Raw genomic sequence first — 19,615 nt, 5'->3', positions numbered from 1 at the left:
CCATATCGCACTAAAGCAAAATATAAATATTAAATTTAGAAAAAAAAGTCCCTGTAAAACTTTAATCTTTTTCGCAAATCCCAAAACCATGCCAAGTTTGCTCTATATTTACAACCCTTTTTTAAGTTATAACGTAGGTAATTTTGATATTAATGGCTTTTTCCAAAAGGCAAAGTTTGATGACATGTTATGTTTAGTTATCGTAATACTACTATTTCTTGTAATATAAGGTACCACCAAATTTAGTACAGATACATTAATTACGCAAGTATCAAGATATTTTACTGCTTCTGCATATAAAATAAGCTCGGAAGGGGGAGGGCACCAAATAAATTTCGTACCCAGTGTCTTCTAAAACTTAAGTTGGGCCCTGCTTACCAGCTACTTAGCTGGTAGCTTACCAGCTTAGATAGTTGAATCAGAAATAAGAAAGCTACTAATTGCAAAAGAGATTTAGTCTGAAATATCTTACAATAAATGCTTGATACACCAAGGGAAGATTTAGGGGTTAAACCTTGAAACACTTACTAGCTACTGTCAGTAGTTAGTTTACTCATAAAAAAAATACTAATTGCTAGAGAGACTATAGAGCCTCTCTTTTTTAGGATTCCTTGTTTCAAAAATACAGCAGCAAACCAATTTCATGTAAAACTTTTGTATGTTTATGTACTGAAAAAATCCTGTTTTAATCAATTTACTTCTTTTATAGTACAAGTAATGCCTTTAATCGGCCTCTAAAAAAAGAAATGAAAAATCGCAGTCGTAAAAGCTTTCCGAAGTGGTGATGTAAGCATTTTAAATTTCTCTAAGGGGATGAATATAGAATGATTGAGGTCATACATCGAACCTTAAGTATATTGCTTAGGTTCACTTACTTTTGAAGGGAATCTTGTATGGACTGATAATTTTGACTATTGTTTTGTTTTTTTTAATTGTTATATTACATTAGAATTTACCTAGAAATATTGATAGTTACTTGATGTATTTAATGTTAGTTATGTTTATATACTTAATAAGATGGAAATTTAGGTTATGTTTATGCATGAAGAACATTTGTTTTGTCAGAATATTACTTATAATGACTTGTTTGATGCAATGATATAGGAATCAGTACTTTTTTTATTTAAGCATCTATTGTTAATTTTTCTATAGAAAAAAATAAAGACCTGTTGTAATTTTTGTTGCATTTTATTCATTTTGTATTTTATTTGTTTGTACTTCAAGACATGTAAAAATAACATTCCTGGCATGGAATTCAACTGTAATCTAGAATAAAAAGACAACTTAGTGCCATTCTAATTTTCAAAACTTTATGTAACTGTAAGCCAAGCAAGGGGGCGCAAAGGGAGGGGGAGTACAAAGTTGGTGTGTTTTCAAGTGGGGATCCATGGTGGCCTGGACTTTGAAAACCGTTGGTTTAGAATAACTTTGAACCATGTGACTTTGCACCTTGTCATGTTTTTTTATTATATTTAACTTTGAAAGAGACAGCAGGATACTCAAACTGCACTCTGCTGATCAAATTATATCAGTTTTCTGCTTCTCAATTTTCAAAATAAGTTAACAGCTCTGAACTTAGCTGATTGAATAATTCAATAATTTTGAAGTTACTGTTTAAAAGCTATTCTATGTTGAATAAAAAATTTTAAGCTGTGGGAATCTCTCTGCCTACCTTGTATTATTCTAAGCAATATAATAAATTATGGAAATGAAAATAGGGAGTTTTTAACTATTTAGAAATGTTATTTTTCTGGTTCAAAGTTACAATAGCAATTTAAGGTTTCTCTAAGTTGCATTAAAAAAATTTGTTTTGAATCATGTTCCTTACGTGGTTTAAATTGCTCTCAGTGTCTGGATAACTTTTAACCTGGTTAACTTTTTTTAAATAATTTTTATATTTATTCTATCTTAATTTTGGATATCTATGCCAAATTTTTAATCAATTTTATCCAATAGATGCAGTAACGCTATTAAAATATAAGTGAGGCAGTTAAAAAAATAGAAATTGTGGATCAAAATTACGCCCAGAGAGAGAATGACTGTAATGAAGATTAAGTATAAATACTAAATGCAGTAGCAACCTCGCTTATGCAAATTAAATTTGTAGACTTAAAAATATATATTCACCCAAATAATTTAAAACTATGATGGTAAAGGAACATTGCTACAAGTATGCTATGCATTTGCTTTTTACTTTGATTTAATGTATAGTTCCTGCACAGATTGTACAGTAAATTATGGTACACATCTAACAAACATGGCTTACTTGTGGAGCATTGGAGCGTCAGATTGAAACGACTTGTGCTGGATTATTAACGCTACAAAATTTTTAGTAATAAGGACTGTAAATTTCTAAATTTTGTATGTTGTTACAGAAAGCAAATGAATAATTAATGACAGAAATGGAAATTTTGTTTAACAAAACACACATAGTAATGATACAAGTGTAAATTTTGTTTTAAAAAAGTAAATATATATTGATAGAAATGGGATTTTTTTTTTTATTATTATTATCTGAAAATCTTTTTTTTATTATTTATTTCAATTATTGATCTGAATGCTTTTTCCTTGTAGAATGAGAACTCTTCATGCATCTGAGTTCCAGACCAACAGCAGAGAAAATTTAGAAACTGTGAAAAGAATGGGAATCACTGTCTTAAGGCTTTCTGATGGAAGAATTCAACTCATTCATAATGCAACTATGGTTAGTTTTGTGACTAACATTTGCCTATAAAGTACTACACTACAGTTTGCATTTCATTTAATGAAAATCCAAAATATTTTTTAATCCTTTGCAGTAATTGATTTTATTTTTAATCTATTCCAGGCAGGGTTTTTTTTCCCTCGTGCTCTTATTTTTTTATATGCGATTTTCCATATATCAGTTCATTTACTCAAATATTTGTTCACTTTTTAGCAATTCTATTCATCTGAAAAAAGTTTCTAAACAACTTATTGGCAACACATTCATTGGCAATTTTTTAATCAGCATTGTGAGACACTGGATTATTTTTTGGACTCATTTTTAATTATTTTTAGTGTGTCACTTGATTGATAGTCTCCTTTTTGTTTAGCTTTGTTTTTAGTTTAGTTTAAATATAAGATGCCCAACGTTTAATCCCTCTCGTTTAACCAATTATAAAATTTTGTATATTTATGTGTGATTTGTTGTTTTGTTAACTTTTAGCAGGTTCTTTTGTTTTGCTTTTTCACATTTTCGTTTATTTACAAAAATTATATTATGTAGGGCCCTTTTTTTAAAAATAAATAAGAACATTTTTCTGTTTTTAGCCAAAATGTTGTCTTTAAAGCTAAATACAATTATTAAACATAAAACAGTAAAACTTTTTTTTTCTCCATTTCGTGTGTTTCTTGTTTTTTTTATTCAATCCTTTAAGGAATCAAAAATACTAGCTACTATTCTTGTACAGTTTGTCAAAAGGAATATTTTGTGAAAAGGAATTCAAAGTTTAAAACTATAAGTAATTGACCCTATTTCCAGAGCTAAGGCAGAATTACAAACAAATAACAAGCAGCTCGTTATGGCACCCAGAGACTGCAGTTTCATCCTTATATTGTGTCATCAGTCAAGAGTAACCATGGCCCACACATGGGAGGAGCTAAGAATACCACAGCAATAGAGCTGCACTAAAAAGATGCCCATGATGAAAAAAATGTGGTTGAAACTTACTTTTGTATACATTATACATATTGACAAAAATGGAAGGGACTATTTTTCTTCACATCTGCATGGATTTCAAGTGAAGTTCTGAATTGAAATTTTTATGTTTTCTTTAAACTGATTTTGGTTAACATGAATTGACAAAATAGCTTTGCACGTATATTAATAAATTACTATTAATTAAATTAATAATAAAATTGCATGTATAGCTATCTTTTTTCTTTTTTTGTCATGTTTTATTGACTGCATTCAATAGTTTGGTGTTTCACTTGTAGGCTGAATCACCGGAGCGTGCCGAAGAAGGCATCATATTTATGCAAGAAATGATAGAATTAGCAAAGAATCAAAAATACAGTGGTAAGAATTGAACCAGTTTTCTGTAATGCTTTTGAACTGTTGTTAAATATTAGAATTATTTTATTTTGTTGATCTGATCAGCGTCCATTAATGGCTTTATTGACATTTTCATTTTCCAGATCACAGTCGCACAGTTTATTTTTATTTGCCTCAAAGCACAACCAGGGTTCTTTTAGATGCCGGGCCTGCTCAGTTTGGTATTGATATAAAAGGAAAAGATCCTGTACGTAACTTTCTTGTTTATATTTTTTGAAAACATTTATCATCTCTTTTTTCTTTTTTTAATGTCAAACTATGCAGCATTAAAATTGAATTTACAAATAATGCAATAATTATCTCTCTTTTTACAAGAAATTTTTTTTAATGCATTTGATGCAGTGCTATATTACACATTTGCTAGTATTTTTGTACTCACAACAATGAAATGGGCTGTAGTTTCTCATAATATAGACATATTTCATTACTAATCAAACGCTTATTTTATGGAATAGTTTCAAGATTTTTTTTTTTTTTTTTGGCAGTTCTGAAAACACTTTTTGTAAATGTTTCAGAATAGTGCATTGTAAGATTAAAAGTTATTTATCCTAATCTTGTGTAGTATATTGTATCTGAAAATAAAACTTTTCAGTGTGTAATTTAAATTTAAAAAAAAAGACGTTTTTCAGTTAAACTCCTATATTGTTTTTATTTTTCATGTATTGTGGACTCCTTCTGAAACATGTTTCTTCTTTCAGTTTGAATCGGAAATACGTATTGCCCAACCAAAAAAGGCTTGTTCAGACCTAAAGAATGGTGCTGAATTAGTTGGAAAAATTGCTGTTGTTGAACGAGGAGAATGCATGTTCATAGAAAAGGTATTTATGATTAGTATCAATGTTATTTTATAAAAAAAAAATATTGCTAATGAGTTATTTAAAACTTGATGGATTCCTTTTACAGGCTCGATACTTACAGAAGGTTGGAGCAATTGCTGGGATTGTTTTAGGTAAATTTTTATTCATTTGAAAATGCTCAGTATCATAGTAAATTGATAACTTGTTTGCACTCTACCTTACCATGTCTGCATTGTCATTTTAATCAAGCTTTAAATGACATCCTAGGGCATTTTTTTTCCTATTTTGAATTCAGTTTCTTTTGAGACGGTGAAAAGAAAAAGGATGTAAATGCCAAAATTAAAAATGTGTAGATAATTAGTACAAATGGTAGGAGAAGCTCTTTTCTGTTTTAGAGCAAGAAGAGATACTAGTAGCTCTGGTGGATGCTGCTATATAGGGGAGAATGGTAATGAATGGGTCACTAACAAAATACAAAAAAGTATTTGCATAAAATTATTTTAGATGCCACTAGTGGGTGGAGCTATTTGTTCGATTAAACTCATCCAGTTTTCAATTGTTTGAAAGAAGTCATTTTTCCATGAGAGTAAGATGATCAAGAATCTGATTCAAAAGTAATTTTTTCCCTTTTCAGTAAAATAAATACTAGCTAAAAAGTATCTGTTATTTCACTGCAAATATGTGTGTTAGCAAGTCTTTCCACATCTGTAAACTAATTTTAAGATGTATTTTGATGTTATTTGCAATTTCATGTATTGAAAAAACTTGAATATATTCCAGAAGTATAGACGGAGCTGAATGGGCCACCAAAATATAGTTTTTCTTCGTTTTTTCTGATTTTCTCTTTAATATTAGACATAACTGGTTGTCTTAGACATCAACTACTGTCTTATCAGAATAGGCTTATAGTGATTTCTAAAATTTGTCCTTTTAACCCTAAGAAATATTAGCTATTTATTAGAAACATAAATGAAATTCTATAAATGAAATTCTATAAGATGAACTTCCCATTTATTGACTACACCTACCAGTATTTCACCATTTGAATTTGATATGAGTGATTCTATCCAGTATTTAATAAATAGGTTATAGTAGAATTGTGTGTTTTTACTTTGTTGGTTTTATATATATATATTTGGAAATATCCTATTATTTGCTTTTGTAGGCTGGTGTACATCTAAATAATACGTTTTTTAAAAATACTTGTCTATTTGAAAATCTAAATAATGATTCTTAATTATTATTATTTACATTTTGTCACTGATAACATTGAGTTTTACAAAAAACAATTAAAATTTTAATTATTCAAAAAATGTATAAAATTTAAAAGTAGTTGTATAATGAAATTAATGAAAATTTTTGCTTGTACTTTTATTTATTTAAGAGAATTTTTTAAGAGATCAATTCCACATGTTTTAATTGAATTCATTTAGTGGCTCATTCATTGCCTTCAATGGCCCATTCAACCCCATGAGTGAGGATGAATGGAACAAATTTCTATATTTTTATTTTCTATTATCACATTCATTATAGACATTTTCTAATCCAACTTGTATGATTTTTTTATGTAACCAAATAAGTAAAGTAACTAAACAGCCAATTATGAGCTAAAAAAAAATTAGAAGAAATTACAAAAATTAAAAACCAAAAATCAGTCCATTCATTACTACTTTCCCCTATACAGCATGATTTAGGAAAAAAATCAATAAAAACCTACCCAGGATCTGAACTTTGAAAGTTTTATTCAAAACTTTAAGAAGTCCTCTTACATCCCTTTGCTTCTCATGGCCTCAATTGGAATTTGATATCTGTATCGTAGTTATTGATTTCTTCTTTTTTCAAACCTCATTATAAGCTTACAAATCCAAAAGCTTATCCAAAATTTCAGATCTCCAAGGTTCAGATTTCAGAGGCTCCACTGTATGTATATTCATCCTTACACTGTATTTGCTATAATGCTCTGTGTTAAAATCAAGTAGTTTTGCATACCTTTTTTTTACATTGCATAAAAAAGAATATAAACATGTCATACATCAACTCTTTGCATTTATCAAAAAGATTCATGTTTGATTTTTGTGCATATAGCAATTTTAAGTATGGATAAGATCATCAAACATAACTAGAGAGAGAAAATGAATTTAATTGAGGTTGGGAGAAACAGTAAAGTCAAGTCCTTGATTAGCACTTTTGGAGTTGTAGCATGCTTCTCTAACAATTATCAAAGTTTTAAAACTGTTCTTCTATTTCATGAAAATAATTTTTATTTTGCTTGCTGCTCAGAGCATAGGAAACAGTACTCCAATTACTAACACTATTCTACTTCCAGATAACCATCCTGGAACCAGTGCCAAAACTTCTCCAATGTTCGCTATGTCTGGCGATGGCAAAGACGATGTCACAATCCCCATGGTGTTCCTTTTCAATGAAGAGGCAGCCCTTTTACTCAGTGCTCATCGCCAATATCCCGATATCATGATTGGGATAGCTGAGGTCTCAGCAATACCAGGTATCCTATTTTGTGCGTAAAATTAGTCAAAGAAGTTAAATCTACGATCCATTCTTAGTACAGGTATCCCTCGTGTAACACGGTTAATTCTTTCCGTGTAGTATTGAAACCGTGTTATACGAGACTTTTTTATAAATGGTTTTTTATTCATTTTTTAACCTAATTAATCACCTACATATCATAAATCATGTCAACGTGTTATATCAAAACCATGTTCGCTGTTATATCGATACGAGACCTTGAAATAATGTAAATCAAGGAATGTGTACCGTGTTTTATCGAAACCAATTCTTAAAGTGCAAATTTTGTAATAGATGAAATTTCGGCTCAGTAGAACATATAAACAGAAGCTGGCAACCAGAACATACAAAGACCCACTGATTTAGAAATAAGAGTTGTTATAAACGATAAAACTTAATCATTTTACATACCTTAAATTAAAACTGTTATGCACAACAAGAAGAAACTTGATACACTTTTCTTTCTCTACTAAGAACCAAACGCATTCTATAAGAAAAAATATCTGCGCTCTTCTATGCAATAAAGTTTGTCTGAGCAACAACAACAACAAAACAAAATTTTAAATAAAATAAATATAGAATCATTCTATTTATTTTATTTCATATTTTGTTTCGACTACATTTTTCATTTATTGTTTGCTAAATTTAGCTTATGTTTAATCCTAATGTGATTTTCTTACAATGCATTGGAAACAAAATAATATTCACCTTTTTGCTTTTAGAACATAGATGAGAAAAATCAAGTATGTTATTAAAAGTTGAAAGTTAGAGTTTACATCAAAACCGTGTAGCTATGAATTAAAGTTTTGTACCCTGTAATATCGAAACCGTGTTATGATAATCGCAAATTTGGTACAGCGTAATATTGAAACCGTGTTGTAGAAGTACCTTTTTATACACAGGACGTCTGTATATCAAAGCCTAATAATGGGCACTGGAAAATGGGTGCTACGATGTGCATTTGCACCCCTTGATTTTTAACCATAAACTTAAAATAGCAAAACAAGCAAGGTTTGTGCTTAAAAATACTTAATGAAAAAATACTAATGTGTTCAGTCAAGATTAATGAATTTAATATTAATATCATAAATTTAGGTGAATGATATTGTTTGAACTATAACTGCATTCTTGATTGTTGTTGAACTTTATTAGCAATGTTTTGGATAAATTCTTGACAGGGGTGAAAGTTTTCAGTCTTTTTGAAAACCTTTGAAGCCGAGTGAGACGAAACAAGACAAAAGTTAAAAACTAATAAATGAATCTGAGTTAAATATGAAGAAAATTCAGACAAATGAACTTTTTAATTGGATTTGTGCGATTATTATAAAGAACTATTGATTACTGATGATAAGAAATAAAGTATTATTGATTAAAGTGAGACAATTAGTTATAATTTTGTTTCTTAAGCAATTGGCATAATTCTTCTGGGTGTTTTACATTTTCTGTTTTCTTCATAGAATATTAGTGTTTAACTTTCTAGTATGACGCTCTGTACTCAGTCCTTCTTACTTGAAGACTAAATTTTAGACACGCCCACTTTCTATCTTAAAAATGTCCATCGTAGAACTTTTCTCAACTTTCACCCCCTCAGTTCTTGATATTCTTTTTTTCTCTTTTCTTATACACACTGAGTTACATAAGCTACTAAATATGTAATCACTCATTGTAGCTATATTCCAAGCATTAACATTGCGTAAAATTGTTGTAATAATAATGTACTACAGGAAAGTGTACCTTTGAATCGTACTACGTATAAAACTCTGCTGTTAATATTATCTCACATATTTTCTGGATGTACTTAATGGGGCTGGTTAGGTATGTATGTTGATGTTCCCTTTCATTTGACCTTTGTCTGCTTTTCATAAATGAAAGTTTGCCCTCCTTCATCAGCATTTTGCAATTACAAATCTTGAGCTCCCAATTTTCAGTCTTAAACTTTGTAAAATTTTGTAACAATTATCTGCATTATATAAAACTGTCCCAAATTTGGTTTGCAACTTACATTAGATTCTGCCATGGGAAGGTAAAGAACAATGTCTGCAAATTTTTCTTTTTCTTTGCTTTATTTTTGTTATCTTGTACTTTAGCTTCGTAGTGCAAGTTTCTGTATTATTAGTATTTGATTCAACAACATGTAACTTCAAATATCTCAAAAACTCATTGCTGCAGAAACTGTCCTTTACCTTCCCATAGCAGTATTCATCTTAATTTTTTCTGCTTTATATTCTTTTTAAAAATTAACTTGAACTTTCTGTCTCGAACTCCTTCATCCCAAATCAGTCTTGACTATGCAGCCCTAACTACAGTCATACAATAACTTCTGTCTAATAAATTTTCCTGTATTTGTTTATTTATTTTGTAGATGCTGCACCCAGTGAAAGCAATGCTCAATCCAGTCCCTCTTCAAAAATCCCAGAAACTCAACCGGGTTCCGGTTCGGCCGAAGTCACGGACTCCAAGCCCGGCCCTCAGTCTTACCCGAAATTCTTCGACGAAGACGAATTCATCATTGCTCAAAAACGGGTGCAATTTCTGCTGAGCAAACTCCACAACCTCCAGCAGATCAAAGTGGACCTGGACCAGCTGCTGGCCCTGACTCGGGAATTCGGGGACGAGTCCCGCAGCTCGTCGAAGGATGGCAGCGATGCCTACCAGAAAGTCACGAGAGAGGCCGACTTCAAAATCGCTGTCGAGAGACTCATGAGAAAGGAGAAGATTCTCGAGATCGACCAAGACGTTCAGGTCCTCCTCTCTCGCCTTCGGCAGCTCGTCCAGTTCCAGCCTTCATCCGCTGCATCCAGCACCAAAGAGAGCTTGCCAATTCAGATACTGCACTGTGAATACAGTACTCTCAACCCGCTGCACAGCAAAACTGCCTTCGTTCATTTTGTAAGCGACAAAATAGGTGCTCCTAGCTACAGTAGAAAGTTTTCTTGTAAAGATTGTATTTTAGAGACTTCTGGGAATAAGAAACGTATCTTGAAAGGTAGAGTGTTCGGTAGGACCGAGAAACCCTCGTCCGACAGCCATCCACTGCCCGAAGGAGATTTATGACGACGGTAGTTAGTCCAGTTATTTATTTTAAATTTGCTGTGGAGCGTTTCCTGTTTTAATCCCTCCATCATTCTATGCTCTTTAAATGACATATTTCCTTAAAGCGTCACTTTCGAGTCCCAGTCTTTTGATTGTTAGATGATTACGAATAGAGGTGAAAATTATTTCGATTTTGTGCTTGAATTTTGTACAAAGTGCATGACAGAGCATGAGTTTTATTGAAAATTGATGCAAACAGTATTGCATAGATCCAGGGTTTCTTTATGTAAAAACGAAAGTGCAATTTTTTCATCATTACTAAAACCTTTTTTTTATAAACTTAGAACAAATGCATGAAATGTTTTGCTAAGGATTTCATAATGTGCCATTTGATGCTTGCATATCCTTTTGGAATTCCACCAGATTACAAAAAGGAAGGTTAGTTTTTTCTTTACCTCATTAGTATAATCGTTTAATGTATGTTTTGACTGAGGATGCAATGTAGAAAAATATAAAAAAGCATAAAATTGTTACTTTGTTACACACTTCATAAAGATCGCATTCTCCTCTTCTGCTAGAAACCCTGAGATTAGCAAAATATGTCTTCTCTCAGAAAAATGCAGTATTCATGTAATTTCAATATACATTTTGTAATCAAAATCAGTAGTAATATATTTTTACACATCTTTGGTCATACTAAAAATGATTGATGTTATTTATTTAAAAGTGTGTGCTTAAAATTGCAAGCATAAAATGATTTGTTATTCACGAGTTTGATTGAAAAATATGAAACATTTTTGCATTTTCCTTTGTTTTCCAAGTTCATAGAAATATTTTCATTTGTGTGTGTGTGACTTAAGTCAAATTATTTTGAAAATTTACCTTTTGATAGAACTATTATCCTCTGCAATTTTCAAACAAAGGGCTAAGTGTGTGCATTAGACACTCTTTGACTCTTTATAGAAGTTTCAGTTTGTTAATAAAAATATATTACCAAAGTTTTGACCCAAGTTGTTCCTAAACAACTCTACATCCTATGCAATATTATTAATAGTATATTTATGTACATTTCTTCAAGATTGTTGCTTTTATTTGCCAAACAACTCCTTTATTTTAATTTATATTAGTTGTAGCAGCTTTGTAAAACAAAACTGCTACTACTTTATTTATGTATCAAATGCATCGTCATCATCATCGTTATTATTATGTTATTTCAATTTCTACAACAAGAAAGAAAGTTGTTAAATAAACAACCTTTTTTTTTTATAATCATGATATTTTGTGCGAAAAAAATCTGTTATATCACCTGTTGCATATTGGCTATATGGCATATAGGGCAGAAAAAGTTGGGGTTGATTTATAGATTCGACTTTTATTAGAATCTATTTTATTGAGTTGAAAACCAACTCTTTTCGATAAAAAATAAAAGTTCTTATGAATATGAAATTTTTAAATCAAAATTTTTATTTTGTTTGAAAATTAAAATGAGTTAGTTTGAATAATTTTATTTGTAGGTGATAAAAATGTATCTCCCCCCCCCCTTTCCCCAAGTATAAAAACTAATCAATTTTGTTTCTTAAGTTTCTGAAAATGTAAAATTAATATTCCACCTGTAAAGTAAAAATATATGAATAGGTTTAATTCCTTTAGTTCAAGTCATAAAGATAGAAGAACTAAAATCTTGTTCATGAGAACACCAATTATATGTTTATGTTATTTTGACCAATTATCTCCAATTTGATTCAGTTCTATCTTTTACCAGCTGTAAATGTATCATCAAAAGTAATTTCAACACAAAATGTTGACTTTGCATTCAATTGTTAACCATGGACTCATGTGATATGTATTTAAATTCTATAATTGGTTTACACAATCTTTATTTTCAGCATTCTATCATACTTTTTGTAACTTTATAGCAGTATGGTTTAAATGCAGTACTTTTAATAAGGCAATGAATTATTTTCATTGTTATAATTAATCTGTTGCCGAGTTACCCATTTTGTGCATTTACTACTTATTTATGTTAGTATTTTTAAAATATATTTTAAGTAGTCATACATTTGTTTCATTTATTTTGATAATTTCTTATGTCTTATTGTTCTTCACCTGAAAATTATTTTTATGTGACAACATTTTAGCAATAATTTAGTATAATTATATCTGTTGTTATATAATTGGTAGATTATTTATCTTTGCTTTCATTATAACTATTACCTTAAAAGAAAAAGCTAGTCATTTCTGGAACTATGTGCATGATAAGAATATGTATATTTAGATTTTAAATCAGAGTTACTTATAAATTATTTTATTAATATATATAGGTGTTGGCGTAGATATTATATTTAAGGTTTTTAGCTCAACTTAATAAATTAAAATACAACAGTGATTCTTTAGGTTTCTCTATTTTTTAAGTGTGAAAATTTTGCAGTGGAAAGTAGTTATTTTTCACTATTTTAATCATTTAAAAACTGAAATATTCTTCAAAAATACATTTTTTTCACTGCAAAATTGATGCAAATTCTCTTTGTTTCCTATGTATGCTTACTTTGGATTAAGCAGTCGACTACAGAGTTCACAAACTCTTAAAACTTGATTTCTTCATCTGAAAATTTAAAGTCAATACTGAAACTTATCAAAATATAGTTCACTCTTTAGAAATTGAATATTACTAACTCAAGTGAGAATCTGATATTGTTTTTCCATATTAAGCATTGGAATTACTTGCTTAACAGCAGACATTTGTTTAAAGAATCTCTTTCAAAATATTAGTTCTTGGGTGCGGAAATGCGGACAGATTTTCTTTTGTCACTTACTTATTTATTTCTCTCTCTTGTATGCATTAAACTCTTATATGAGGCCGTGAGAAGCAAAGGGATGTAAGTGCAAAAATTTAAATTTTGGAGATAATCAGTACAAATGACAGAAGAACATCTCTCCGGTTTTAGGACAAGAGATGGTACTAGTAGCCCTGGTGGATGTTATTACACAGCATATTTAGAAAAAAATTTCAATGACAGCCTACCTAGAATCTTCTTTAAACGCGTTTTACTCAAAACTTAAAATAGTCCACTTGCATCCCTTTGCTTCTCACTGCCTCATATGTACTTTAGTATCTATTTATTATAGCTTTTATTTTTTTTGCATATGAATTTTTATTCCACATGCGACTTGCTTATGTCTTTACCATGACATTTTTTACTGCATTAAGTTGTTATTAAAAAATCATGACACCCATTTTTATTACATTGAGTATTACGCTTAAAAATTCCATTTGCTGAAGTACTTCAATCTAGTAATCAATCTTTTTTGCTGTATATGTGATCATAAAAGTGCCTTTATAAATGTGCACATATTTAATTTTTTCACTTAGAATGAGTTTTATATGGTTTTTTCTTTTAAAATTCAGTTCAAGTCATTGTTTCCTAACTTTTTTAAAACATCATGACTAAATTGATTTGCATTTCCTGTATTTAAACACACAAAATTCTTTCTATAAGCTATCATAGGTAGGCAGCTCATGCACCAAAAAAAATGGGGGATCATTGGATATACGGGAGGGTAGGAGGCAGTGCCCCTAAAGCTAACTCTTTTATTCTTTTTTTTTTTTTTTTTTTTTTTTGATAGATTTTTTCTTTATGTATCACAAAGATAACAAACATTACAAGAATCAATGAATTGTACTTTTTTTCAGTCCACTCCAAAAAGGAATTTCCTTGGTTGGAAGAATGTTCTCAATTCAATCCTGGACTTTTATTATTTCCTTACACACCTTCTGTGTAGATAATGCCATTATATATTGCTTAATATACAAATATTTTCTGGATTCTAATTGTAAAATGAAATTTTACAAATGTAGCTGTCAAACTAGAAGAAAAAATGTATGCACATGAAGCTGATATTAATAGCAATGTTGCAGAAAGGAAATCGCCCCGGGCCATAGTAAATCTTAAAAGTTTTTTTAAATTTGCTAAAAGCAAATTTTTAATTAATATATTTTTTAAAGTAAGTTTAGTGTTTTTTTTTTTTTTTTTTTTTTTTTTTGTGTGTGTGCAATATCATCAGCTTCTCTCTCTCTCTTTAATTTTGATTTGGAAAAGTGTAGAGCAAAGCTGTTACAATGATCAGAAAGAGAAAAAAGGATATTTGCTCTATGGTGTAAAATACTTTTTGAATTAACATCAGAGAAAACCAAATTGTTTTCAGCGTCTGTTTAAACTTTGATTGCATATGTATTCAGTGTAAATTTGGTAGTAAATTTAGTTCATCTTTTCCCCAAGTTTAATAATCAAAGCTATTATTTTGTTAAAATGAAAGATTTAGCATTTTTTTAAAACTTATTGTTTATTTGCTTTTTTTTTTTTTTTTTTTTTTTTTTTTTTTTGAATAAACGGACAAGGGCACTCCTGAAAAGTTTAGGGGGACATTTTGGCTGCTTTCACTCCCCAGTATTCTGTCAGCATAGGTTTTTTTTTTTTTTCATTAATTATAAATGTATATTTTGAATTGTATGTGTGTAATGCAAAAAGTTTGTTTTCTAACTTCTTTGTTTGTGAAAGTAAATATTTATAAGTTATATCTTAGGCGTGAATGGAATTGTAAACTCGCCAATTTTGCATTGTATACTCTTCAAATATATACTTTTTGGTTCATACATCCAAACAGTAGTGCTGTTTGCTCTGCATTGGTAGAATTATTCTGCCAATGGCTTTGGTGTTGATGCCTTCTTGGAGCTGCTCAAGTGTTCTTTGAGTAGGGAGTATAAGAAGTCAGTTCCCATTGTAATTTTGAAAACAAATGAATCTTTTAAACGGGTGAAATTTCTCATGGTGGAACTTTTTCAAATAGAAAGGCAGTATGTCCGAAAATAATTTTTTAAGTAAGTAAAAGGATTAAATAATGTCATACAAAGGATTAAATGATGTCATACAAAAAAAAAAAAACTTTTTCTGCAAAAAGTGTCCAAAAATTGATAATTTTACCATACACTCTGAAGAATTATTGTTTTTTAGGAAACTAAATAAGAAGTTAATTCACTGTGTTTAAAAATTGTTTTTCACCATTAAGTAATGAGTAGCAATGTCTCTTAAATATGATCATAATATACAAATTAAACGAAAAACAAAATTATCAACTTCCTCACTGATTATTTGTACTCACTCACTGATTTTCTGTCTCACTTCATTTCAATTTTTTTCAAAAAGATGAAAATTAGTCAAAAGACTGAAAACTTTCATCCCTGGTTTTAAAGAGACCCTATAGGCAAATTCATTGTCCCTCATTTTCAATTTAATAAGTTTAGTATCCCCCCCCCCCAAACACACACACACATACACACAGTGAAGAAAAGAATATGTTTGAAACTTTCATTTTGAGTTACATTAATGGTTTCTACTGAATTCTTTACTATGATTTTACCAAATGAATAGAATATTTACATCGAATCATCCATCCTCATGGTATAAAATCTTAAAATCGGTCAATTTAGATGTGAAAATCAATACAGATTGCTTTTCATTGAAAAGTTAAAAGTTTAGATAAATGTAAAATACAAAACAATCTTACATATGTGTATAAATATGAAATTGAGAATCCGAGAGAGTCAAAGTTAATATTATATCAAGCATTTTATGTCAAAAATATTTGATTTAAATTGGAACTGATCATAATTTCAATGGCTAAATAAGTATCATTGTATTAGTTTTTCCCTCCCTTTTTTTAATTTGCAATAATTTAAACTATGAGTTTAGTCTTAAAATGATAAAAACATAGTTGTGTTTATTATACTATTGGGTGTTTAAGGTTGTGATTTAAACGTTATCCTCCGTTGGATTCAAGGTCTTCAAATCAGACTAAAGCATTGAATTCATGAGTAGTCTTCCATTATATCCAATTATAAAGAAGAAATTATCTTGAATCTATTTATTCTAGGCTTCAGTAGCACTTCGAGTAATTTTTTTTCAACTTTGTAATTTACTTTCTTTCTATTATTCTGTTTCTCATGCTGCTAATTTTTTCCCCCATATTTACACCAAGCTATTGATCCAATTTTTAAATTTTACTTTCAGCATCCCTCAAATGCTGCAGAGCTCCCCCCCCCATGAGATAAAAAAAAATCTTAACCCCCCCCCCCCCCCCCCGAAAACTTTAGTGCCGCAATTTGGCGGCATGACCCCCCCCCCCTGTGGACGCCCTTAGGTCTATTATTAATTAAACAAAATTATTCATGATAAAAAATATTTCTCCACACTTTTGGTTAAAACATCTTGTTCTATCTTGAAATGCTAGTCCTTGTTTAAATACATTAAATTTCAAAATCGTCCAACTAAATACATTTTTTTTTCATCTGTCAGTGGTACCTATATTAGCAATAAGTTGTATGAGCACTGTGACTTTTCCAATTTTATGTTTACAACTTACATATTTCTGTATTCAATTTTCATTAAAGGTACTAAAGCATAGTTTTTGAATGAATCAAAAAATAAATAAATATTTAAGCTCAATGAAACGAAAACAAAGATAATTATTTTCCCTCATCAAAAGATGTCATACATTGAAAGTTGATACTTTTGAAATCTGGTAGACCCAAATGTATGGTACTAATTACGTTTTTGCAACTTTATAAATGATGAAGTTTTTTTCCATAATCACTATAGTGTTTGGAATTTATGTAGTAACTTGTTGAATTCTCATGTTGGAGGGTTATATACTGCCAAAAGTTGCCAAGATGCAATTAATTCATGCTGTATTTTTGAATTTAAATAATACATGAGGCTAATCTCCTTTCAAAATCAAAAGTTATGGTTGCAAAAAGTTGTGAGTCTCATTTTGCTTTGTTGTTGCTTTACTAAAGCAGTAAAGTAGTTTAGTTTTTTCGGCATTCATTCAAAAGTTGTTAAATCAAGAAGCATGTGATAAATTTATTCAGTAAGTTAGAATTTCTAGTAATTACATGATACAGGCAATTACATAGTTTGAAAATTATATCCTTAAACCATATTGTAAGATTTAGAGATCAGCAAAATTAATTTTAAAAAATCAGAGCTATTTAAAAGTTTTAATTTGTAATGTCGAGGAATAAAAGTTTTCCATGTCTACTCTGGGGGGGGGGGGATAAATGACAAATTCTGGTAACTGTAAATTTTTCCTGCATGTAAATGAATTTAAATATGCTCATTGAATTTTTTACATAAAACTTATATTTAATTCACAAATCTTTCATAAGAAATAAGCAAAGCTTTAAAAAGCATGAGCTTTGTGCGTGAAATACGTAGATAAAAGTAGGAAACAATGTTTAAAAGCGCAAGTAACAGATTGAAAAGTTTAAAACACAAACATGTTGCAGAAGCAATAGCCTCTTTCCTCAGTGCAAAGCAAGCAAATGGGATGGAACAAGGTCACGGGAGAGTTTAAATACAAAAAGAGGGGGGTGGACCAATCAGAGACTCGGCGAGTGCTGAGGCAAGATTTGAGGTATCAGAATATGTAAATTTGAACCCATTGATTAAGATTGGAGAGCTGCGCGGAACAGATTAAAAACTATTCAATCTTATTTGTGCTTTTAAAAGTTGTTTCCTACTTTTATCTATAAATAAGCAAAGCTGTTCAAATTAGTGTAAATTGGTTGTCATAAATGGAAGAATCAACAACAATCATAAACGAGAGAGAGCCGATGAACAAAAGAAGCAAAATTCTAGTTGATACTTTCAACCAAAAGTAGATGCTAACAAACAATTTTTATGTTCAGGAATTACAAAATGATATGGGTAGTTCAGAGTCTAAAATTTCATGTATTATGAGAGTATTTTGGTTTTAACAAACATTTTTGATTAAAATTTGATATACTTCTTTGATCAGCTAACCAAAAAACCCCTGTTTGAAAACTATCGCCTTAGAGCAACTATTAGTCATCTGACCCAGGAATAACAATAAGATGTTCTACCTTTGCTTTGGTGTGACTATATTACTAAATTTGAAGGGAAGGGAGAAGGTTTTCTTAAGACTCCTCTTGAATATATGCATGTAGCAGTTTAATTTTATCAGTTTTGGCCTGAGGCTAAAATATCTCAAAATAAAAGTTTCGAATTTAGTTACTTTTGCTTGGATGCCGAGTATTTAATACTTTATGTTTTGTTTTGAGGTTTTGAAAACAGCTGTATTATTTGTATGTGTATAATTTATATAATATTACTTAAGTGAAAAATGAATATTTTTATCTTGTTTAAAGTACAAATATTTTACTTGATGAATGAGAAATGTTTATGTGACACTGTAAAAAATTTACATTTTTATTTGAGTTGATGTTGTATTTTAAATAACTATATCCAAAATGCTGTGCATTACTAAATAATCATCTATATAAAGATCAGCATGAATGTTTCAGAGTAATAAAACTACTGTTCACAGGGTTTTTTTTTTTTTTTTTAACTGAAGATTCATATAAAATATATGAACACAATAATGATACATGGACAGAAATTACCGTTTTAAATTATTACTTTTATGCACACTGTATATGATTGATGAAATGTAGTTTTATAGGACACTTATTTACAACAAAAATTTCACACATGTGTTTTTTGGAGTGATGGGGAATCTTGTGTTGTCATTTTAAGAGCACGCATAACCTACTTAATACCTCTAACAAATATCATGAAGGAGTATCAAAATTAAGGTAAAAAATACCTTTCAGCATTGCTGGAAAACTAGTTACACATTTAATTTTAAGTGACGCAAAATTTTAGAAATTTTCTTTTCCCTTCTGAGCTTTTTTTTAGGAGGGAGGGAGGAGTCATGTAATCAAATTGACGTGAATCAGTTACAATTCCTCATTCTTAAAAGCTTGACCTCATTTTTTAAAAATACATTAAACTTTTTTCTGTCTTTAATTTATCATTTATTTTTATATATGTTTGGTTTTCATCAATATAAACTAATGTAATTAGAGTTTTTACCAAAACAAAATTCAGACTTCTTCCCCTGTGAACAGTATTTTAAAGAAGTTCTATTTTTGTAGAAAATGCTAACTGGTTAAGCTGTTTTCATGTTGAGTGATTCTCGTTGGATTGATTATTATAATGTAAACACTTGTCTCTCTCTTTTCTTGAACCAAAGTGGTTTTTTTTTTTTTCAATGTAAGTATATAAAATTTGTAAACCTTTTAGTTAAGTGCTAAAAAACCTTTTTG

General features: G+C 29.8%; 1 protein-coding gene across 1 annotated transcript in view; it reads left to right on the top strand.

Annotated features, from left to right (window-relative positions):
• LOC129223277 (ER degradation-enhancing alpha-mannosidase-like protein 3) overlaps window positions 1-10,452 on the top strand; it is an 85,937-nt gene extending 75,485 nt beyond the window's left edge. Inside the window, exons 16-22 of the mRNA XM_054857843.1 lie at window positions 2,575-2,704; window positions 3,958-4,039; window positions 4,159-4,262; window positions 4,774-4,893; window positions 4,979-5,024; window positions 7,199-7,378; window positions 9,761-10,452. Of these exons, the coding sequence (XP_054713818.1) occupies window positions 2,575-2,704; window positions 3,958-4,039; window positions 4,159-4,262; window positions 4,774-4,893; window positions 4,979-5,024; window positions 7,199-7,378; window positions 9,761-10,452 (1,354 nt within the window). The remainder of the gene's footprint in view (window positions 1-2,574; window positions 2,705-3,957; window positions 4,040-4,158; window positions 4,263-4,773; window positions 4,894-4,978; window positions 5,025-7,198; window positions 7,379-9,760) is intronic.
• The last annotated feature ends 9,163 nt before the right edge of the window (window positions 10,453-19,615 follow it).

Source organism: Uloborus diversus, chromosome 5, assembly GCF_026930045.1.
Source record: "Uloborus diversus isolate 005 chromosome 5, Udiv.v.3.1, whole genome shotgun sequence".
NCBI classification, from domain to species: Eukaryota; Metazoa; Arthropoda; class Arachnida; order Araneae; family Uloboridae; genus Uloborus; species Uloborus diversus.
The sequence above is the reverse complement of the archived record's forward strand: the minus strand, read 5'-3'. Positions and strand labels throughout refer to the sequence as shown.